This window comes from Thalassophryne amazonica, chromosome 16 (assembly GCF_902500255.1).
Source record: "Thalassophryne amazonica chromosome 16, fThaAma1.1, whole genome shotgun sequence".
Lineage (NCBI taxonomy): Eukaryota > Metazoa > Chordata > Actinopteri > Batrachoidiformes > Batrachoididae > Thalassophryne > Thalassophryne amazonica.
Genome location: NC_047118.1, coordinates 35,825,036 through 35,842,502, shown reverse-complemented (window position 1 = coordinate 35,842,502; position 17,467 = coordinate 35,825,036). Strand labels below are relative to the sequence as shown.

At 40.1% G+C, this 17,467-nt stretch overlaps 2 protein-coding genes across 3 annotated transcripts; one reads left to right on the top strand and one right to left on the bottom strand.

Annotated features, from left to right (window-relative positions):
• On the bottom strand, positions 1-9,215 carry pglyrp6 (peptidoglycan recognition protein 6). Of its 2 annotated transcripts, XM_034190998.1 has the most exons (5): positions 9,077-9,215; positions 4,527-5,360; positions 2,969-3,179; positions 1,357-1,651; positions 1-1,204 (listed from the first exon to the last, which is right to left on the bottom strand). In XM_034190998.1, exons 1-5 carry the CDS (start codon positions 9,138-9,140, stop codon positions 1,190-1,192), a joined length of 1,419 nt encoding a protein of 472 aa, XP_034046889.1. In that variant the 5' UTR covers positions 9,141-9,215; the 3' UTR covers positions 1-1,189. The 2 variants fall into 2 exon arrangements, with proteins under 2 accessions (XP_034046889.1, XP_034046888.1); XM_034190997.1 differs by lacking the exon at positions 1-1,204 and having other exon boundaries at positions 1,312-1,651.
• A 2,047-nt stretch (positions 9,216-11,262) lies between these two features.
• trappc5 (trafficking protein particle complex 5) lies at positions 11,263-17,017 on the top strand. Its single transcript, XM_034189874.1, has 3 exons — positions 11,263-11,320; positions 15,340-15,612; positions 15,806-17,017. The coding sequence occupies exons 2-3, from the start codon at positions 15,343-15,345 to the stop codon at positions 16,100-16,102; spliced, it is 567 nt and encodes a 188-aa protein (XP_034045765.1). The 5' UTR covers positions 11,263-11,320; positions 15,340-15,342; the 3' UTR covers positions 16,103-17,017.
• The last annotated feature ends 450 nt before the right edge of the window (positions 17,018-17,467 follow it).

Sequence of the window (17,467 nt, the reverse complement as noted above, 5' to 3'; positions counted from 1 at the left end):
AATGTTTGTACAGTTTATTGACGTCACACTCAGCTTTTAAAATTAATGTTATTACAAGATATTTTTTTTAAAAAGTGCACCTTTACCAGTTTATTTATATAGTGCCAAATCAACACACGTCACCCCAAATGGGCCTTTATTAGATTAAGGTCCACCCCCCCCACCCTCCAGAGCAAGCACATACACAGTAAATTTTGCAGAGTAAAATTTACTCTGCTGGGATAACTTTTGGTCCCAGTCCAAATAGAGTTAAACATACTCTATCACCGTGCTAAACCAACTCTATCACAGTGTAAAACCAACTGTTATTGGAGTAAAAACAGTTGATTTGACAAGACCGTAGAGTTGATTTCACTCTATAATAGAGTGTATTTTACTCTATTTAGACTGGGATCAAATGTTATCCCAGCAGAGTAAATTTTACTCAGCAAAATTTACTGTGTAGGCAAAAGTGGTAAGAAAAAAAAAACTCCCTCTGGCATTTTTTCATTGCAGGAAGAAACCTCAAGCAGACCAGACTCACAGGGGCCACCATCTGCTTTGATCATACTACCAATGACAAAAATCAACAAAGCATACAATAAAAAAAAAATAAAAGTTACAAACAAAAATTAATTTTTGAAACATTCTTTTTTTAATTTCCTAAACATTGTAAATTCTATAAAAACTGTTCCAGGCTTGATTCTTTCTTTCCTGTCACTCATTCACTCATTTTCTACACCTACTTATTCCAGTTAAGGGTGGGAGCTGAAGATTATCCCAGCGGTCAGAGGCGCAGTACATTCCAGACAGGGTGCCAGTCTATCACAAGGTCAACACATACAGACCGACAAACTCATGCACACTCTCACTCACACCTACGGTCAATTTAGAGTCACCAATCCACCTGGATTGCATGTCTTTGGAAGTGGGAAAAAGCCAGAAGACCTGGAGGGAACCCACACAAATCCACAGGACCAAGTTGGAAGCAAACCCGGGTCTTTCTTTCTGTGAGGCAACAGTAGTGACCACTAAGCCACCGTGCCGCCCACTCTCCCATCACATTTATGCAAATCTGATTAATTTTATTGTGTAGAGGTAAAAATTCAGTGACTAAAACAGAGTGGGAAGCCACTGGCAAATATAAGGAAACTGATTTATTTGGTTAAGTTTCAGTTTCTCCAGCAATCTTCATTTGCTCACTTCATTTTCATTTCTTGACTTCCTGTAAGAAAGAAATGAAATAGCAAAGAAAATAACTGAGTGGAATGGAACAACACATGTATAATTTAATATCCATCCTTTGTTTCTACGACCATTTACTCAGCTGATTTTTCTTTTATACCTCTATTTGTGTTGGTCAACACTCTGACTTACCCCAAAGTGCTCCCAGCCTCTGATCTCATCATACAGAGCATCTCCAGGACATGACGTGCTCACTACCTGCCTGTGGCCTTGCAGGGTGAAATTGGCCATTAATCGACCGCCACCAACAGCACAGGAAGCCAAGCGATCTCTCACCAGCAGCATGGAATTCTGGGATGGCAATGTGGTCGAGTAGTCTCCAATAAAGGAAACCCCGTAGCCTACGGAGTTGTGTCCAAGTGTGTGAGCTCCTTGCCAGTGCCAGCCTCGACCCTCGTAGATGTACCCATCAGAACCGGCTACAAAGCTGTAAGGGCCCAGGGGACATAAACTCAGTATTTTACGGATGAATATAGGCTGAATTCCAGTCCAGAGACCAACATGTACATAGGTATTTTGGTCATTATACACTAGTTTGTTTTTTTTACTGAATGTTCTGCTGTTGTGGTGAAGGGTAGGAACAATCACATAATCTGCACTAATACACAGCACAATGTGCAAACATTAAGATTACCAATGAAAAATTATGCTTTTCTGCACAAGACTTTTATAAAGTACAGTTCAGTCATTTCTACTTTTGACCAACTGACCCCAAAATCAATAGGCTTCTTGGATCACTATGGCGCAGATAACTAACAATTGTTCATATCTGGAAACAAGCACTAAATTTGGCAAAAATACTCCTTAGACATTACTCTTTTGTAAAAGGGCGCTAGCCACTTGAATTTTCAATAGGCAGCCAGTTAGGGGTCAAATGAAGAGTTACACAGGGGTCAAAATTTAAAAATGCTCCAATCATATTTAAAACTGTATCACATTATTTGTCTGATCACAAAGATTCCAAAAAGGTATAGTTTGGACTATCTGTGATGGAATATTATGGAGTTAAAAACAGAAAAAAAAATGGTGACAAAGGTCAATTTCAGTTTGTGTATGGCTCAAAAGTTAAAGTTTCAGTTTGTGTATGGGTCAAAAGTTAAAGTTGCTATAATTTTGGTAAAAAGTGATGCAAATTATTGGTTGAGTTAATAGGGTTTTAAAAAGGAATAGTTTGCACCATGTGTCAAGCTTAGTTATCATGTTACAGTGCAACATATGTCACATGCCACAGGTTTGGCCTTTAATTTGGAGACCAAGCATTCAACACAGTCAAAACTGTTCCATTTATTAATCCTATTAGCTCAACCAATAATTTGCATCACTTTTTACCAAAATTATAGCAACTTTAATTTTTGACCCCTGTACAAACTGAAACTGACCTTTGTCACCATTCTTGCTGTTTCTAACACATAACTCCATAATCTGCAGTTATAGATAGTCCAAACTATACCTTTTTAGAATCTTTGTGATGAAACAAATAATGTGGCCTGGTTTACTATATGATTGGAGCATTTTTAAATTTTGACCCCTGTCTAATTGTTTATTTGACCCCTACCTGGCAGCCTATTGAAAATTTAGGTGGCTAACGTGCGTTTACAAAAGAGAAATGTCTAAGGAGTATTTGTGCCAAATTTGGTGCTTGTTTCAGTATTTGACAGATTCCTCTGTAAATATTCTGTTATCTGTTTCACTATATGCACAATGCTTATACCAAGTTAGTTAACATTGTGCCGTTAATCTTCACCTGTATCCGATGTCATCCCAGCCTCTGTCATCCTGGTGGAAGTGCTGCATGGAGCGCATGCCTTCAGAGCACTGTTCGAAGGTCAGACAGGGTTTGCTCGGTGTGACGGTGTGGTGGATGTACATGAAAGAGAGAGGGAGGGACAAGTTGGTGGGAGTTCCTTTGTACGGCCGAGCTCCCCACATACATCGCGGGATGATGGCTGGACAATCTGGAAGACAACCACAGAGGTTAAAACTGCAAGCATGTAGAGGGCATAGCCAAGAATTCCACTAGATGTCACCATCCTCGTGTTTTGAGCAACTTGAAACAGAATCATTTTCTGAAGCAGTGGTTTCCTTTAGTGTTTCATGCTGTTGAAAAGTGAGAATCATTTTCTGATGCAGCTGTTTTAGTTGGTGTTTTGAATTAGAATTATTACAATATTTCAAATTAGTGAATCACTTTCCTAGACTGTGCTTATAAACAGTGCTTGGAATGTTCTGAAACAATGAATCAGTTTTAGTATTTGGAAATAGTGACAGTTGATCATTTTCTGAAGCTTTTCCTGCATTTATACCTGCAAGCATTTCAAAATATTGAAATATTTTCTTATAAAATTGTTTCATTCAGTGTTTTGAAGCCATTTCAGAAATAATTGCTATATTTAATGTTTTAGCTATTTCAGAACAGTGAATTGCATTCTGAAACAATGCTTTGTTGTTTCAAGCTGTTTTATTTAGTGTTTTCACTTTGGAAGCAATTTTTATTTGTTATGAACACAAAGAAGCAATAAAGGAGTGGTTTCATTCAGTGCTCTGATTATTTTGAAAAATGGGATCACTTTCAGAAGCAGTGCTTTCATTTTACGCTTTTGTATTTCAAACAATCCTATACTTCATTTAGCAACTTAAAATATTGAAACACGTTCATAAGCAATTGTTTCACAATGTGTTGCCAGCATTTTGAACCATTAGATCATTTACTGAAGCGATGATTTAATTAGTTTGGAGTAAAAAAAAAAGAGGCATTTGTTTCAGCTCGTGGTACAAGATTTTCAAAACACTGATTCACTATTTAGTGTGTGTTTTGAAACAATGAATCTTTTTCAGAAGCAGATGTTTCATTTTGTATTTTAGTCTTTTAATTCAGCAGATTACTTGATGAAGCAATGCTTTCGTTTGTTTTAAAACAGTGAACCATTTTCCCAGGCAATTGCTTCACAAATCACTGGAAGCATTTGAAACACTGAATCACTTGCTGAAGAATAGTTTAATTTATTTGTCACAAAAACAGATTGGCAATCATTTTTAGAAGCAACTGTTTCATTTAGTGGTTCAAGCATTTTTTTTTTTTAATGAATCACTTGTTTTATTTAGTGTTTTAATTCTTTCAGTTCAGTGAATTAATTTCTGAAGCAAAGGTTTAATCTGTTCTGAGTATGAAGAAATAATGGATCATTTTCTGAAGTAATTATATTAATGGGTAATCATATCTTACGATTAATGACTGTCAGTCCAAAATATTATTCCTACCATGTGTGTATTTTTATTCTTTCAGCTTCTCTGTAGTTACTCACCCATGAACATATGGGTGAACTCCTTCATTCCTTCCTTCGCCACAGTCATTAGCTGCTTCTTTTCCTTTGCGTTGATCTTAGGGTGCCCCTGCACTCTGCGGTGCAGCTCCACTGATTTTATCACCTGTCTGGCCAGCAGTTGAAGGACAACCAGCCTTCTGAAGTTCTCCCTGCGGTTCCGGCTGATGAGGCGTGGCGCTGAATCCAGAGCCTTATTTTCCAGGCAGTGGGAGTAATATGCTGCCAACAGACTGCTGAGCTTAAGAGGACGTTTGGGTTTGACAGAGACCTCCAGTCCAAGAATGAACCCATCCATGCCTCCATTGATCTGAGCGGTTGTGAGCAGGGAGGGATTATCTGAGAGCCTGAACACTCGAGGAGCGATTACACTATCCCAGCAGCCATCACGTCCTAGACGCCGTGAGGAAGCAGAGCCACGGGCTTGCCTGAGCGAAAGGCCGAGGTCTTTGGCCAAAGTAAGCTGGTACAGACCCCGAGCGCGCCCTGCGGTTGTGGAGAGGAGGCCAGCCTCTATGCCCAAGAGGACCGGTTTAAGAGCAACAGTGGTGCCATCAGCAGTCAAAACCACCCCTTCTTCTCTGGCGTCTCTGTCCACCTTGTGATCCACTGCCATTCTAATGTAAGAGGAGATGTTAGAATTCATTTCAGGCCAATCAGAGCCAGAATTTCGGAGGAAGTACTGAATGAAGGCATCACTTAGTCTGGTTGCCATCCGCAGCCTCTTCAGTACAGCTACGGGCTCCAGTGTCGGTGTCTCGTCCTCTACCTGCTTTACCACCCCAATGAACTCATCCATGTGGAGGGAAAATGAAGCTGGGGATGAGAACAAACAAGCCATAAATTTGGATTCAAACAGCTGCTCATTTTCCTGACACACACAAACTCACAAATTAAAATAGTTAAGATTTATATTTGTAGAAGGAAATGTGGAAAAGCTTAGACATGAACTCTGTAAAATAGAATAGCTACCCCCAGTTTTTAAATATAACTCAGAAATAATAAATGCTATCATCTTATAACTTGCCAAATTCAAAAGGTTTACAAGAACAAACACATTTAAATTTGGCAAGTTTTGATGGACCAGATCAATCCAAAAAGCAATTTAGTTTTTCCTACACAATATCCCATAGATGTGTCTGCCACCTGCTGGATGGTTAGCGAATGCTGCATTGACGATAGATTTGGAGCAGGTGTGGTTGTCAGTGAGACAGAAATGAAATAAATCAGATAGGCTTTGGGCCAGATCTCTTAAAGTGGGAGTGTCAGTACTGCCTAGGGTGGCAAAACCTTTCAAACTAGAGGTCAATATTTAAAGATCCTCCAGTCATACAACATTATTTGTCTGACCACAAAGATTGTAAAAAAGGTACAACTGGGCCTGTCTATGACTGAATGTTATTGGAGTTATTGAGTTTTCGAAATTGACCATTGTCACCATTTTTGCTGTTTTTAACCCATACCTCCATTACATTCAGCCATAGATAACCCAAACTATACCCTTTTTTGAATCCCAGTCATCAGAAAAATAATGTGATATACGAGTACTTCACAGTATTTCTGGGTCATTTTTTAAATTTAGAAATTTTTGTGCAATTGTAGCAGCGCACTCTGCGTTGTGTTATGACTCCACCCATTCGCTCCCCTCAGGATACAAACTCACGATCCTCAGCATGGGAGTCAGACTCTAACCAGAAGGCTAAAACCCAGGGGTCTGGCCTTGTGACCAGAGAATCCTTTTGAGCTGTTGGGAGTGAAGTTTACTAACTACATCTGCACAGCGACACCTGCTGGCCTCCGTTACACTCACACCCCTAAATTCACTCCCATCCAGGTCACGGCATCACTGTAGCGGTGCACTATACGAGGTCTGTCAATAAAGTATAGGTCCTTTTAATTTTTTTCAAAAACTATATGGATTTCATTCATATGTTTTTACGTCAGACATGCTTGAACCCTCGTGCGCATGCGTGAGTTTTTCCACGCCTGTCGGTGACGTCATCCGCCTGTGAGCACTCCTTGTGGGAGGAGTCGTCCAGCCCGTCGTCGGAATTCCTTTGTCTGAGAAGTTGCTGAGAGACTGGCGCTTTGTTTGATCAAAATTTTTTCTAAACCTGTGAGACACATTGAAGTGGACACGGTTTGAAAAATTAAGCTGGTTTTCAGTGAAAATTTTAACGGCTGATGAGAGATTTCGAGGTGATACTGTCGCTTTAAGGACTTCCCACGGTGCGAGACGTTGTGCAGCGCTCTCAGGCGCCATCGTCAGCCTGTTTCAAGCTGAAAACCTCCACATTTCAGGCTCTATTGATCCAGGACGTTGTGAGAGAACAGAGAAGTTTCAGAAGAAGTCGGTTTCAGCATTTTATCCGGATATTCCACTGTTAAAGGAGATTTTTTTTATGAAAGACGTGCGGACGGGTCCGTGCGGACGGGTCCGCGCGTCGGGACGCAGCCGGCGCGGTGCGGCGGCACAGGAAAAACACCTCCGTGTTGATAACATTTGTAAAATCCAGGCGGCTTTTGATGGCTTTCAGTGGAGTGAGTATATGAGAAATTGTTTAAGAGCTGGACATGTTCCAACTTGTCCTTAAGGCTTCCAACAGAGGTGTTTTTCCTGTGGCGGAGCGTCGCGGCGGCTGCGAGCCGACGCTGCAATCCGTCCGCACGTCTTTCATTAAAAAAATCTCCTTTAACAGTGGAATATCCGGATAAAATGCTGAAACCGACTTCTTCTGAAACTTCTCTGTTCTCTCACGACGTCCTGAACAGAGCCTGAAATGTGGAGGTTTTCAGCTTGAAACAGGCTGACGACGGCGCCTGAGAGCGCTGCACGACGTCTCGCACCGTGGGAAGTCCTTAAAGCGACAGTATCACCTCAAAATCTCTCATCAGCTGTTAAAATTTTCACTGAAAACCAGCTTAATTTTTCGAACCGTGTCCACTTCGATGTGTCTCACAGGTTTAGAAAAAATTTTGATCAAACAAAGCGCCAGTCTCTCAGCAACTTCTCAGACAAAGGAATTCCGGCGAGGGACTGGACGACTCCTCCCACAAGGAGTGCTCACAGGCGAATGACGTCACCGACAGGCGTGGAAAAACTCACGCATACGCACGAGGGTTCAAGCATGTCTGACGTAAAAACATATGAATGAAATCCATATAGTTTTTGAAAAAAATAAAAAGGACCTATACTTTATTGACAGACCTCGTATGTTGTGTTGTTATGACTCCACCTATTCGCTCCCCTCAGGATGCAGACTCATGATCCTTGGCATGGGAGTCAGACTCTCTAACCAGAAGGCTAAAACCCAGGGGTCTGGCCTTGTGACCAGAGAATCCTTTTGAGCTGTTGGGAGTGAAGTTTACTAACTACATCTGCATAGCGACACCTGCTGGCCTCCGTTACACAATTCCTCATTGGCCCCTACCTAACTACCCTGGCATGGCTATCATACATTTTCCAAAATGCCATATCAAGTGTTTTGCCCCCAGTTGGTAGTGATGAATGTATCTGGCCCACGGACTAAGAAAAATAACATACTTGCTAATTGTTTAACAGCAGTTAAATTCTGAAACTCATACAACTAGCCACAAGTCTGCACAATCCTGTGGAAAATTTTTTGGATGGATGTAGCTGAAGCAGACACTTGTTCCTTCTCTCACCATACATATGTTTTAAAGTTACATATAGCCTGAGATGAGCTTGTTTGTCAGTTTCTTTAATTTTCAAAGTCTCGGTCTGCTACTGCTGGATCTGTCACCTTACAACTATCAACTGTAAACCTGTTCAACAAGCTTATCTTAAAAACACATATTAACATTTGTAGATAAAAATGCTCTATACACCCTGTATAAAACAGACTCTGTTGGGCTACATTTGGTTCAACAAGTATACTCTTTTATAGTGCTAAATCAGCTCTATGATCATATCAAGTTGTTCAACTCGAGAAACATTTATATGATGACTCACTGTTAAAACTTATTTAACTCTATTTGAACCAAATGTAGTCCCAGAAGAGTACGTCCTGTATCTGTGCCTGTTGCTTTAAATGGTACTGCTGGCCACGCCCCTTTCCCCTATGCTCTGTCTCTATCCCACAAAAATGTGAAGTTCTGTTCCACAGGGTGCAGAAAGACCACACGGGTGTGTCTCGGAGGAAACAAGAGTTCAGAAATGGACTCCTGTAACATATGTCAAGGAAATCTAAAATGAGCTGTTTCAGGGTGAAATTTTGTGTATAGTGGGGAGTTTCTACATGTAACATTGTAGGATTGTGCAACAACGTTGAGGATGTTTAACATGAAACTGGAACTTCATTTAATAGCAGTCAGATAAAATCTCATGTTGCACAACATTTCCCCTTTAAATGAGCTTTTGCACAAACAAAACTCATATAAACATGAATAAAAATTTAATATGGAAATACAGCATTAGAAAAAGAAAACAGGATTTTTGTAATAGTAATCATTTTAAAAAAATAATAGTGAAAAAAGAATCTACTGCTACAAGTGCAAATAAATGGTGTTACCTTTGGTTCTGGTGCTGACCAAGGCCAGAAGAAGGGTCACAACCCATTTCCAGTGAAATAACATCTCTGAGCACCGGACAGTTGCCACTCCACACCTCGAGTGTCCAGCACATTGTCATGACTTTCCTATTTATAGCTGAAATGCAAAGTAAGGAGGCGGTTGGGTAACACTTGTACACGTCCTGCAAACACGCCTGGATTTAATCTGCTACTGTGGTTTACTGAGCAATGTGGGAAAACTGGCACCTGTCGTGTGAACCTAAATTACACTGGTCCCGGCTCAAGGTCATGAATGAGACGGACACTTTTGAAAAATTCTCAGTTTCAATACTGTACTTCAGTAAATTCCCTTTTTTTCATGAATGTCTCTGCTGCTTGTGAAGCAATATTCCTGAGGGCACGTCAGGAAGCTAAAATGTACATTTTTGGATAAATCACTGACAGTCCTCTCTGATGCAATGATTGTGTGTTCTTTTTCATGTCAAAAAAAAAAAAAAAAAACGATTCCAAGGTTAATGAAAAAAAGTACCCACACACATATGCAGCCAGGTCCATAAATATCTGCACACTGTTGAAGTTATCATTATTTTATGTGTCTTCCACGGCAAACAAATTAATTTAGCCCAAAGGACAGACTTTCAGCTTACTTTCATGTTGTGTGCATGAAAACGGGATGAATATTTAAGATATTACAGGACATCTACTCAGCAGTATCTACACCTTCTCCCACACTTGGCTGTTCAGCTGTTTTTGTGGAAATTGGAGGAAACTCCCTTTGTAACAGCTGTCCAGATCAAGAACACCCTCCAGCAGGTAGCCAGGGGGTGGGTTTGACTGGATCAACAGTCTGCAGGGTTTCTTTACAGCTAAACCAGCTGGAAAGAACACTGTTAAATGATATGTAGCCTTTATATATATACACATTAATGTTGTTTGGGGGGAAAAAATTGAAAGTGAGTTTATAGCTGTCGAGTCTGTGGTAACAGGAAGTAGACACAGGCTCAGTGTGACAATGGAAAACCCGTTGCAGAAGTTCTGGGATGCAGATAAGACGATCAAATATTCCAACGCAACATAGAAATGTGCAAACACTAAGCTATACAATGAAACACAAAGTCAATAGTGTTAATGACACAATGAGGCAGCAAAGGCTTAAAAGACTACACCCTGTTCTTAATGGGTCATTTATCTGACAAAGATGTAATGGAAACATTTCTGTATGTTTAATGTTGAAATCCATCATTATCTATGTCGGTTATGAATAAATCCCATTAAGAACTACTTTTAAATGAGAAATGAATCATATCAAATAAAAACAAGGCATCCTGGGCGCCAAGGGAGGTGTTCCAGGCATGTCCATCTGGGAGGAGACCCCGGGGAAGACCCAGGACTAGGTGGTGAGATTATATCTCCACACTGGCCTGGGAAGACCTCAAGATCCCCCAGTCAGAGGTGGTCAATGTGGCCTGGGAAAGGGAAGTCTGGGGTCCCCTGCTGGAGCTGTTGCCCCCGCGACCCGAACCCGGAAAAGCGGTTGAAGATGAGTGATGCGTATACGAGTATATACTGTATATAAATTCAGAAAGGAATAGGACATTGGTTAATTGGTCGAACATCACTGGCAAGTTTTATTCATCTTTGAAGCCATTAGTGAAGAAAATGGGAAACCTTCTTTGGCTCTAACCTTGCCAATATGTCTTTGCTGCTTTGAAAATTTCTCTCTCTCTCTCTCTCTCTCTCTCTCTCTCTCTCTCTCTCTCTCTCTCTCTCTCTCTCTCTATATATATATATATATATATATATATATATAATGAATGTAATGAATGACTTGAGCAGGGGGACCTTGCTGCCCTGCAGGATTTTAAACCATGGCAGCATCATGTGTTACTAATGTAATCTTTGTGACTGTGGTCCCAGCTCTCTTCAGGTCATTGACCAGGTCCTCCAAATCCAAGGTGGATCTGCATGTTGAATTGGCACAGGTTTTACGCCCGATGCCCTTCCTGACGCAATGCCACATTACATGGAGGATTTTGTGGCAGTTTCAATTAAATAAAAAGTTTTTAAATCTACATTGTTGATCAATTTTAGGAAGTACCTTGACGGAATAATCGATAATCACAATCATAAATTTGCTGATATCAGCTCCTGAACAATAGATGGCGCTGTGCCGTTTATGCTGTGGTTGGAGGAAAAAAAAAAAGAGGAACGAAACCCTGCTAAGCAGGATTAGCTCATACAAAGGTACGTTTTATACTAAACTCCACTACGGAAAGCAAGACAATTTGTCGTTTGTTATTTGTTATGTGTTTTAACGGGCGTTATTTTATTCCCGGAATGTCTTTGTATTATTACAGCTATTATGAGAAAGATAAGCGGTGGTTTGTGACTGGCTGCAGAGCTAACAGCTAAACAAGCACTGGGAAGAAAATATAAATTATAACGTGTGTGTTTTTAACATAGCAGAGCAAGGTTAATAGAACCTAGTTACGTGAATACACAGAAATAAAAAAAGCCCTTAAAAAGTAATACGCATTTTCGCGTTTCTTTACTTCCATTTATACTGTGAAATACATTTTTTTTTTTCAAATGTAACAAATATGTAGTTAACGAGATTTACAGTGCCGGCAATATTGGCATCATCCCCAAGCACACGTTATGCATTCTTTAACTCTGATTTTTACTTGTTCTGTTGTGTGTTTTATATCGTATTTGGGCTATGGACACCAGAACAACGTTCAAAAACAAGTGTTGCAAAGATTTAGAAATGTGCTTTGCGTTTGCCATCAACAGAGTCACACTTTATAACCATTTATTCATTCTGATTCTTTTTGTATATTTTGTATTTGGTCACATAAAAGATGGCATGCTTTTCTCTACCTTTGCTTGTTTAAATTGTTAGCTTGTAATGTGAAGACGGATGCTTCATCCAGCAGATGGTAGAGAAGTCTGTGGGATATTAGATATAGAGTCCCTTAATTGAGAGAGTGGCGACATGAGGAGTCGGGGAAAAAAACAGTCATGTGACTCCTGGTGCCGTCTTCGTGCCAAAATAGCATTCACTGATAATTTCCTTCCGTCCATCCATCCATTTTCTTCCGCTTTATCCGGAGTTGGGTCGCAGGGGCAGCACCTCAAGCAAAGCCGCCCAGACCTCCCGATCCACACACACCTCCCCCAGCTCCTCTGGGGGAAGCCCAAGGTGTTCCCAAGCCAGTCGTCCCTCCAGCATGTCCTGGGTCTTCCCCAGGGCCTCCTCCCGATGGGACGTGCCCGGAATGCCTCTCCAGCGAGGCGTACAGGGGGCATCTGGAAAAGATGCCCGAGCCACCTCAACTGGCTCATTTCGACGTGGAGGAGCAGCGGCTTGACTCCGAGCTCCTCACCCTATCTCTAAGGCCACCCTGTGGAGGAAACTCATCTTGGCCGCTTGTACTCGCGATCTCTGTTAATTTATCTGCATGTAAATGTAGCTATTTTATTTATTTATTTGCTGAAAATGACGGGTTGCTGTGCATTTGGATGCACAAATAGATCTGAACAGAAGAAAAATTTGAGAAAATAAAGTCAGCCATGTGAGATGGAAGCCAACATCGTCAAAGCTTTGCGAGGTAAATTTATTGTTCAGTCCCATGTACAGTAAAACTCACCTAAATCGTCATCGTATAAACTGGATATTCACAGTCACCGGACAAAAGTGAACACAGTGTAATGGATGTAATAAACACCCTATATAACAGATTTTGTATAATGGATTTTTCACTCACATCAGATAAAATGTCCCATCCAATTGCAATGTATTTCCATTAAAAACCCCTCACACGTGGCACCGGAGTCTGTGATTAAAAGCCTGACCTTTTTTTTTTCCCCAACACTGTGCTCAGACTCTGACCCGCAGCCTTATGTGCACAAATCAGACACAGCAAAAGGCTGTGGATTTAATACTTTTCTGCTGTCACTCCTTAGTCTGCCATCATATTTGAATAGTTTTTGCATTGTGCACGGTGATTACAAATGGACCAGAAGAGTCTGCAACTTTACAACACGGAGTGGAAAAAGAGGAAATTGCACATCTTACCTTTTAAATTGGGGGTGATGATTGTAGAAAGAAAAGCTTGTTGAGGGTCAAATTAATCCATAATAAAGCATAATCCAGAGACGGAGAACTTTAAAACTGACATGCACTTTGCAGAAGCATAAATTAGGCTTTAAATGAATTAAATAAATCATCATAATTGTAAATTTGACATCTTAACTCTTTTTATATTTATTTTGATAGTACCTGTACCTGGATGTGTTGCTGTATGTGGTTAAATAATAATAATAATAAAAAAAATGTTGAAAATATAAGTAGTTCAGCACAATTGGCCCCAAAATGGTACCATGTTCTGAGGTGACTACGCTCTCAATTAAGGGACTCTAATTAGATATGCTGAACAAAGATTTTCTATTGGCTGAGACTCATTCTCCATAGCCAGTAATTAAGTCACCCTATTGAGGTTTAAAATCCTGCAAAATCTTGCAAGATCTCAGAGATGGCTTTCACTGTGAGCTGTATTATTATATTTTATTATATTATTTATATATGCGCCCGTTATTGTTCGGGGTCGCCACAGCAGATACAGCCAGATATATATATTATAATGAAATAAAATTTGCAGGGGATGTGGCTTCAATACTATTGGAGATACAGACCTAATATTTTGGGTTTTTATGTATCTGTGCCATAGAAGCACCTGTAATTTTTTTTCAGAAGAATCTGAGAGGGTGACCTGGGACCTGCTGGGTGATTTGAGATGTACTGTAGTCTACCCCTGAGTTGTTATGTTAATGACTTATTGACTGGACAGAGAGAAAAAAAAAACTATGTGTGGTAAATGGACTGCATTTAAATAGCCCTTTTCCATCTGCATCAGAAGCTCAAAGCACTTTACAATTATGCCTCACATTTACCCATTCCCACAAACACACTCACACACCGATGTCAGGGTGCTGCCATGCGAGGTGCTCACTACACAAGGCCCTTGGTCCTTTGGTCTGAAGCCCAACACTTAACCACTAGATCATCTCCTCCCTTTCTTTTACCTTTTAATAGAAAAAAAGAAGTAAAGATGGAAAGTATATACACAGATTGATGGATTCTTTGGTTGCACTATTACAGTATGTTGTTTATGTATATATTTAGTAGTTACAAATAAAGTGATAAAGCAGTCCAGACAGGATCATTTTACTTTTTTATTATTTTATTTATTCTCAAGTTTTATTGCAATTGATTTCCTTATTGATGTTGAGAATACAAGTTAATTTGTCAAGAAAATACTGAACACGGTGAATGAGAAGCAAAGGCAGGGGATTATGCTACAAGAAAAGATGTAACAAATAATTGTGGTTCCTAGTTCATGTGTTTCCGGGGACCGATTAGACAGTGACGCAGTCTCTTAGAGGCTGTTATAGGTAAATAAAGTCACAAGTATGTGACACAAACTCACTTACTCACTCATCCACATTTTTGCTGCTGAAGCATGGCAAAACTGTGAAAGGGGGCAAACAAACTCTCAGTAAATTCTGGTGCCACACAGGCGAGACAAGTGTAATGTGCCTTTTCTCTCAAAAACGCTGTTATACAACCATTTAAACTGTATTTTCTACTTGTGAAAATGATCATTTTATTGTCTTATAGTGACATGTATTTTGTTTACATAAGATGTTGGAAAGGATTCACATATGTCTGTCACAAATATGTTAGCGTAGAATTCTGCTGGTTATTCCCTGTGTCGTAGATGCTACAGACAACACAAATTTTCTCCCTGTGAATTTTTAGTTTGCAGTCTCTCTTCTGCCCATGTCCTCTCTACTTGCCTCTGCAGCAGTGCCTACAGTCAAGTCACAAGCATCTACCAGCAAAGTAAATAGAATTTGGGTTTCGTATCAGCGTAGGTGCAACTGTGATAGCCGTACAGTAAAACCTGTCTTGCCCCTTGGTTACTAAGAGCAGCAAATGCCTGGAATGTACACTGTTCTTCCCATCATTCACCTTTTCCTGACTGACACCTACACTATGTCAACCAGTCCAGCAAAATGTGCCGACTTCAGGGAAGGGTAGCAGTCAGTCATTGTTAACAATAAAAGCAAAATGAGTAGGGTAGGTAAGTCGGGTCTGGTAGCACGAGGTTACGTTCCATCGGGAATAACACCGTGACTGCAAAGTAAAGATGAGTTGGGAGGGAAATGATTGAAGCTTTTAATATCATTCTCCCATACAGAAAATGGACACACGGTTCACTCGAGGGAAATCCAACATTTTGGAGCGGCCCCTGACCCGGCCCAAGACAGAAGTCAGCGTGAGTGCTTTTGCCCTGCTATTTTCTGAGATGGTCCAGTACTGTCAGAGCTGTGTTTACTCCGTGTCGGAGCTGCAGACACGCCTGGCAGACATGGGTCAGAGAGTAGGTGCCAGCTTGCTGGATGTGCTGGTACTGCGAGAGAAGAACGGGAAGAGGGAGACCAAACTCTTGAACATGCTGCTTTTCATCAAGGTAAGTGGTTATGAGATGGGTTTTTTTTTTTCTCTCTCTCTCTTTTAAATATCACATGGTGTGATTGGCTGTTGGATGGAATATACCAGTTTTCTGAACACATGGTTTATTTTAAAAAATATGTTAATGTGCTCATGTTATAAAGTAGCATGTGTCTGGTTGGAAATTCATTCGCAAGTTTCTTATCCTGTAGGTTAATGTCTGGAAGTCTCTGTTTGGGAAGGAGGCTGATAAGCTGGAGCAGGCTAACGACGATGACAAAACCTACTACATCATAGAGAAGGAGCCGCTTATTAACGCTTACATCTCTGTGCCCAAGGAGAACAGCAGCTTGAACTGTGCTGCCTTTACTGCTGGCATTGTAGAGGCCATCCTCACACACAGCGGCTTCCCTGCCAAGGTCACTGCCCACTGGCACAAAGGCACTACACTAATGATCAAGTTCAACGATTCAGTTATAACCAGAGATAAAGCTTTGGACAGCAGATAAGAAAAACTCGAAGGTTAAATCATCCTCGATTTCTACTGTACATTTCTGAGCTGCAGGAAACTGAGATTTGTTGGTCATCACCTGAATTTCGTTGTGTCTGCTGATACGTTATAGTTGAATATTCAGGTTGATGGATCTGTGAATGCTCTGTAACGAGCTTCGCAAAGAGCAGGAAGCATGAAGAGAGTTCTATCAACTCTAGAAGTTTCTGTGGATCATCTCACTCCTGTTGTACAGCATGAAGTGGCACAAATTATTTTGCCATTATACTGTAGATTTTCTTTTACTTTGTTGGTTCATTGCACATATTCACATCATTGCTCATTCTTTGAAGGTAAAATAATAAAGGTGTAGTTTGATTTTTCACAAAAGTGACAATTTGCTTCATGTTGAGCTCTAGTTATTACAACATGCTGTTTTTTTCTGTGGCACATCACATAAATCACAGCTAATTTTATGATGAGTAAAGTGTATTTTGGGGTATCCAGTGGCAAATGTGTGATCACCCTGTGAGATTTTGCATACAGTGTGAAAGAGGAAGTGGCTATGCAAGCCTTGAAGTTCCTGCTGCATTTGGCGGAAACTGGGAAGTCAGAATTTCCAACTTACAACTGAAAAATACATCTAATAAATCTGTGACAAAGAGTTCGTCTTCCCACTGACTCGCTTTGACAACCAACTAAAAATGTAACTTACTAATGTTTGTATTGACAATGGTTGCAGCATATTTGTCAAATTGACATGTACCTTAATGTCACACAGTAATTTTTATTTGAAAGCTTTACCCACGAAACTCATTCCAGGTAATTTTCCATTATCCCTGTTATTTCTGTTAAAATGATTCATAATGTGTTTGATGTGCTGAATATAATCAAAGGTGCTCTCTGGTAACCTTGAATAAAAATGTAAAACTATGAAATGATGTGAGTATATTCATCAATTTTTATGCATATGTAAAAGTGGTATGTGTATTATTTTGCTAAAATGATTAAAAAACAATAGCATATTAAATATTAATGTGGCATATCTGCTGAAAGCACAAGTCAAAGTTACATGAATCAGTGTGCTGTCTGTATTTTTTGTTATGCATGATTGTTTTATAAAGACGGGCAAAAATAGAAGGATCACTAGTCTTCACCTAAAAATTGATATGCTCTAGTTTTTACAGAGTTGTGGATGTTTTATTAACTCTGCGTTATTCCTATTCATACGCTGCAAATGCTTGGGAATTTTATTACAGTGTTATTTCCGAAGGCACTGACATTTTCCAGAAGACTAATTGAGCACTACTATTGTGAGGCCAACAATCCACAATTTAAAAGATGTGTACTGTATTTCTATAAAAAACAAAACAGCAGCTTGAAA

Excerpts from the sequence above, each read along its gene's own strand:
- pglyrp6 (XM_034190997.1), bottom strand. The coding sequence starts at position 9,140 with ATGTTATTTCACTGGAAATGGGTTGTGACCCTTCTTCTGGCCTTGGTC. Across the intron at positions 3,180-4,526 it reads GTTCACCCATATGTTCATGG|ATTGTCCAGCCATCATCCCG; the intron begins GTGAGTAACTAC and ends GTTGTCTTCCAG. Across the intron at positions 1,652-2,968 it reads TGGGATGACATCGGATACAG|CTTTGTAGCCGGTTCTGATG; the intron begins GTGAAGATTAAC and ends GGGCCCTTACAG.
- trappc5 (XM_034189874.1), top strand. The coding sequence starts at position 15,343 with ATGGACACACGGTTCACTCGAGGGAAATCCAACATTTTGGAGCGGCCC. Across the intron at positions 15,613-15,805 it reads ACATGCTGCTTTTCATCAAG|GTTAATGTCTGGAAGTCTCT; the intron begins GTAAGTGGTTAT and ends CTTATCCTGTAG.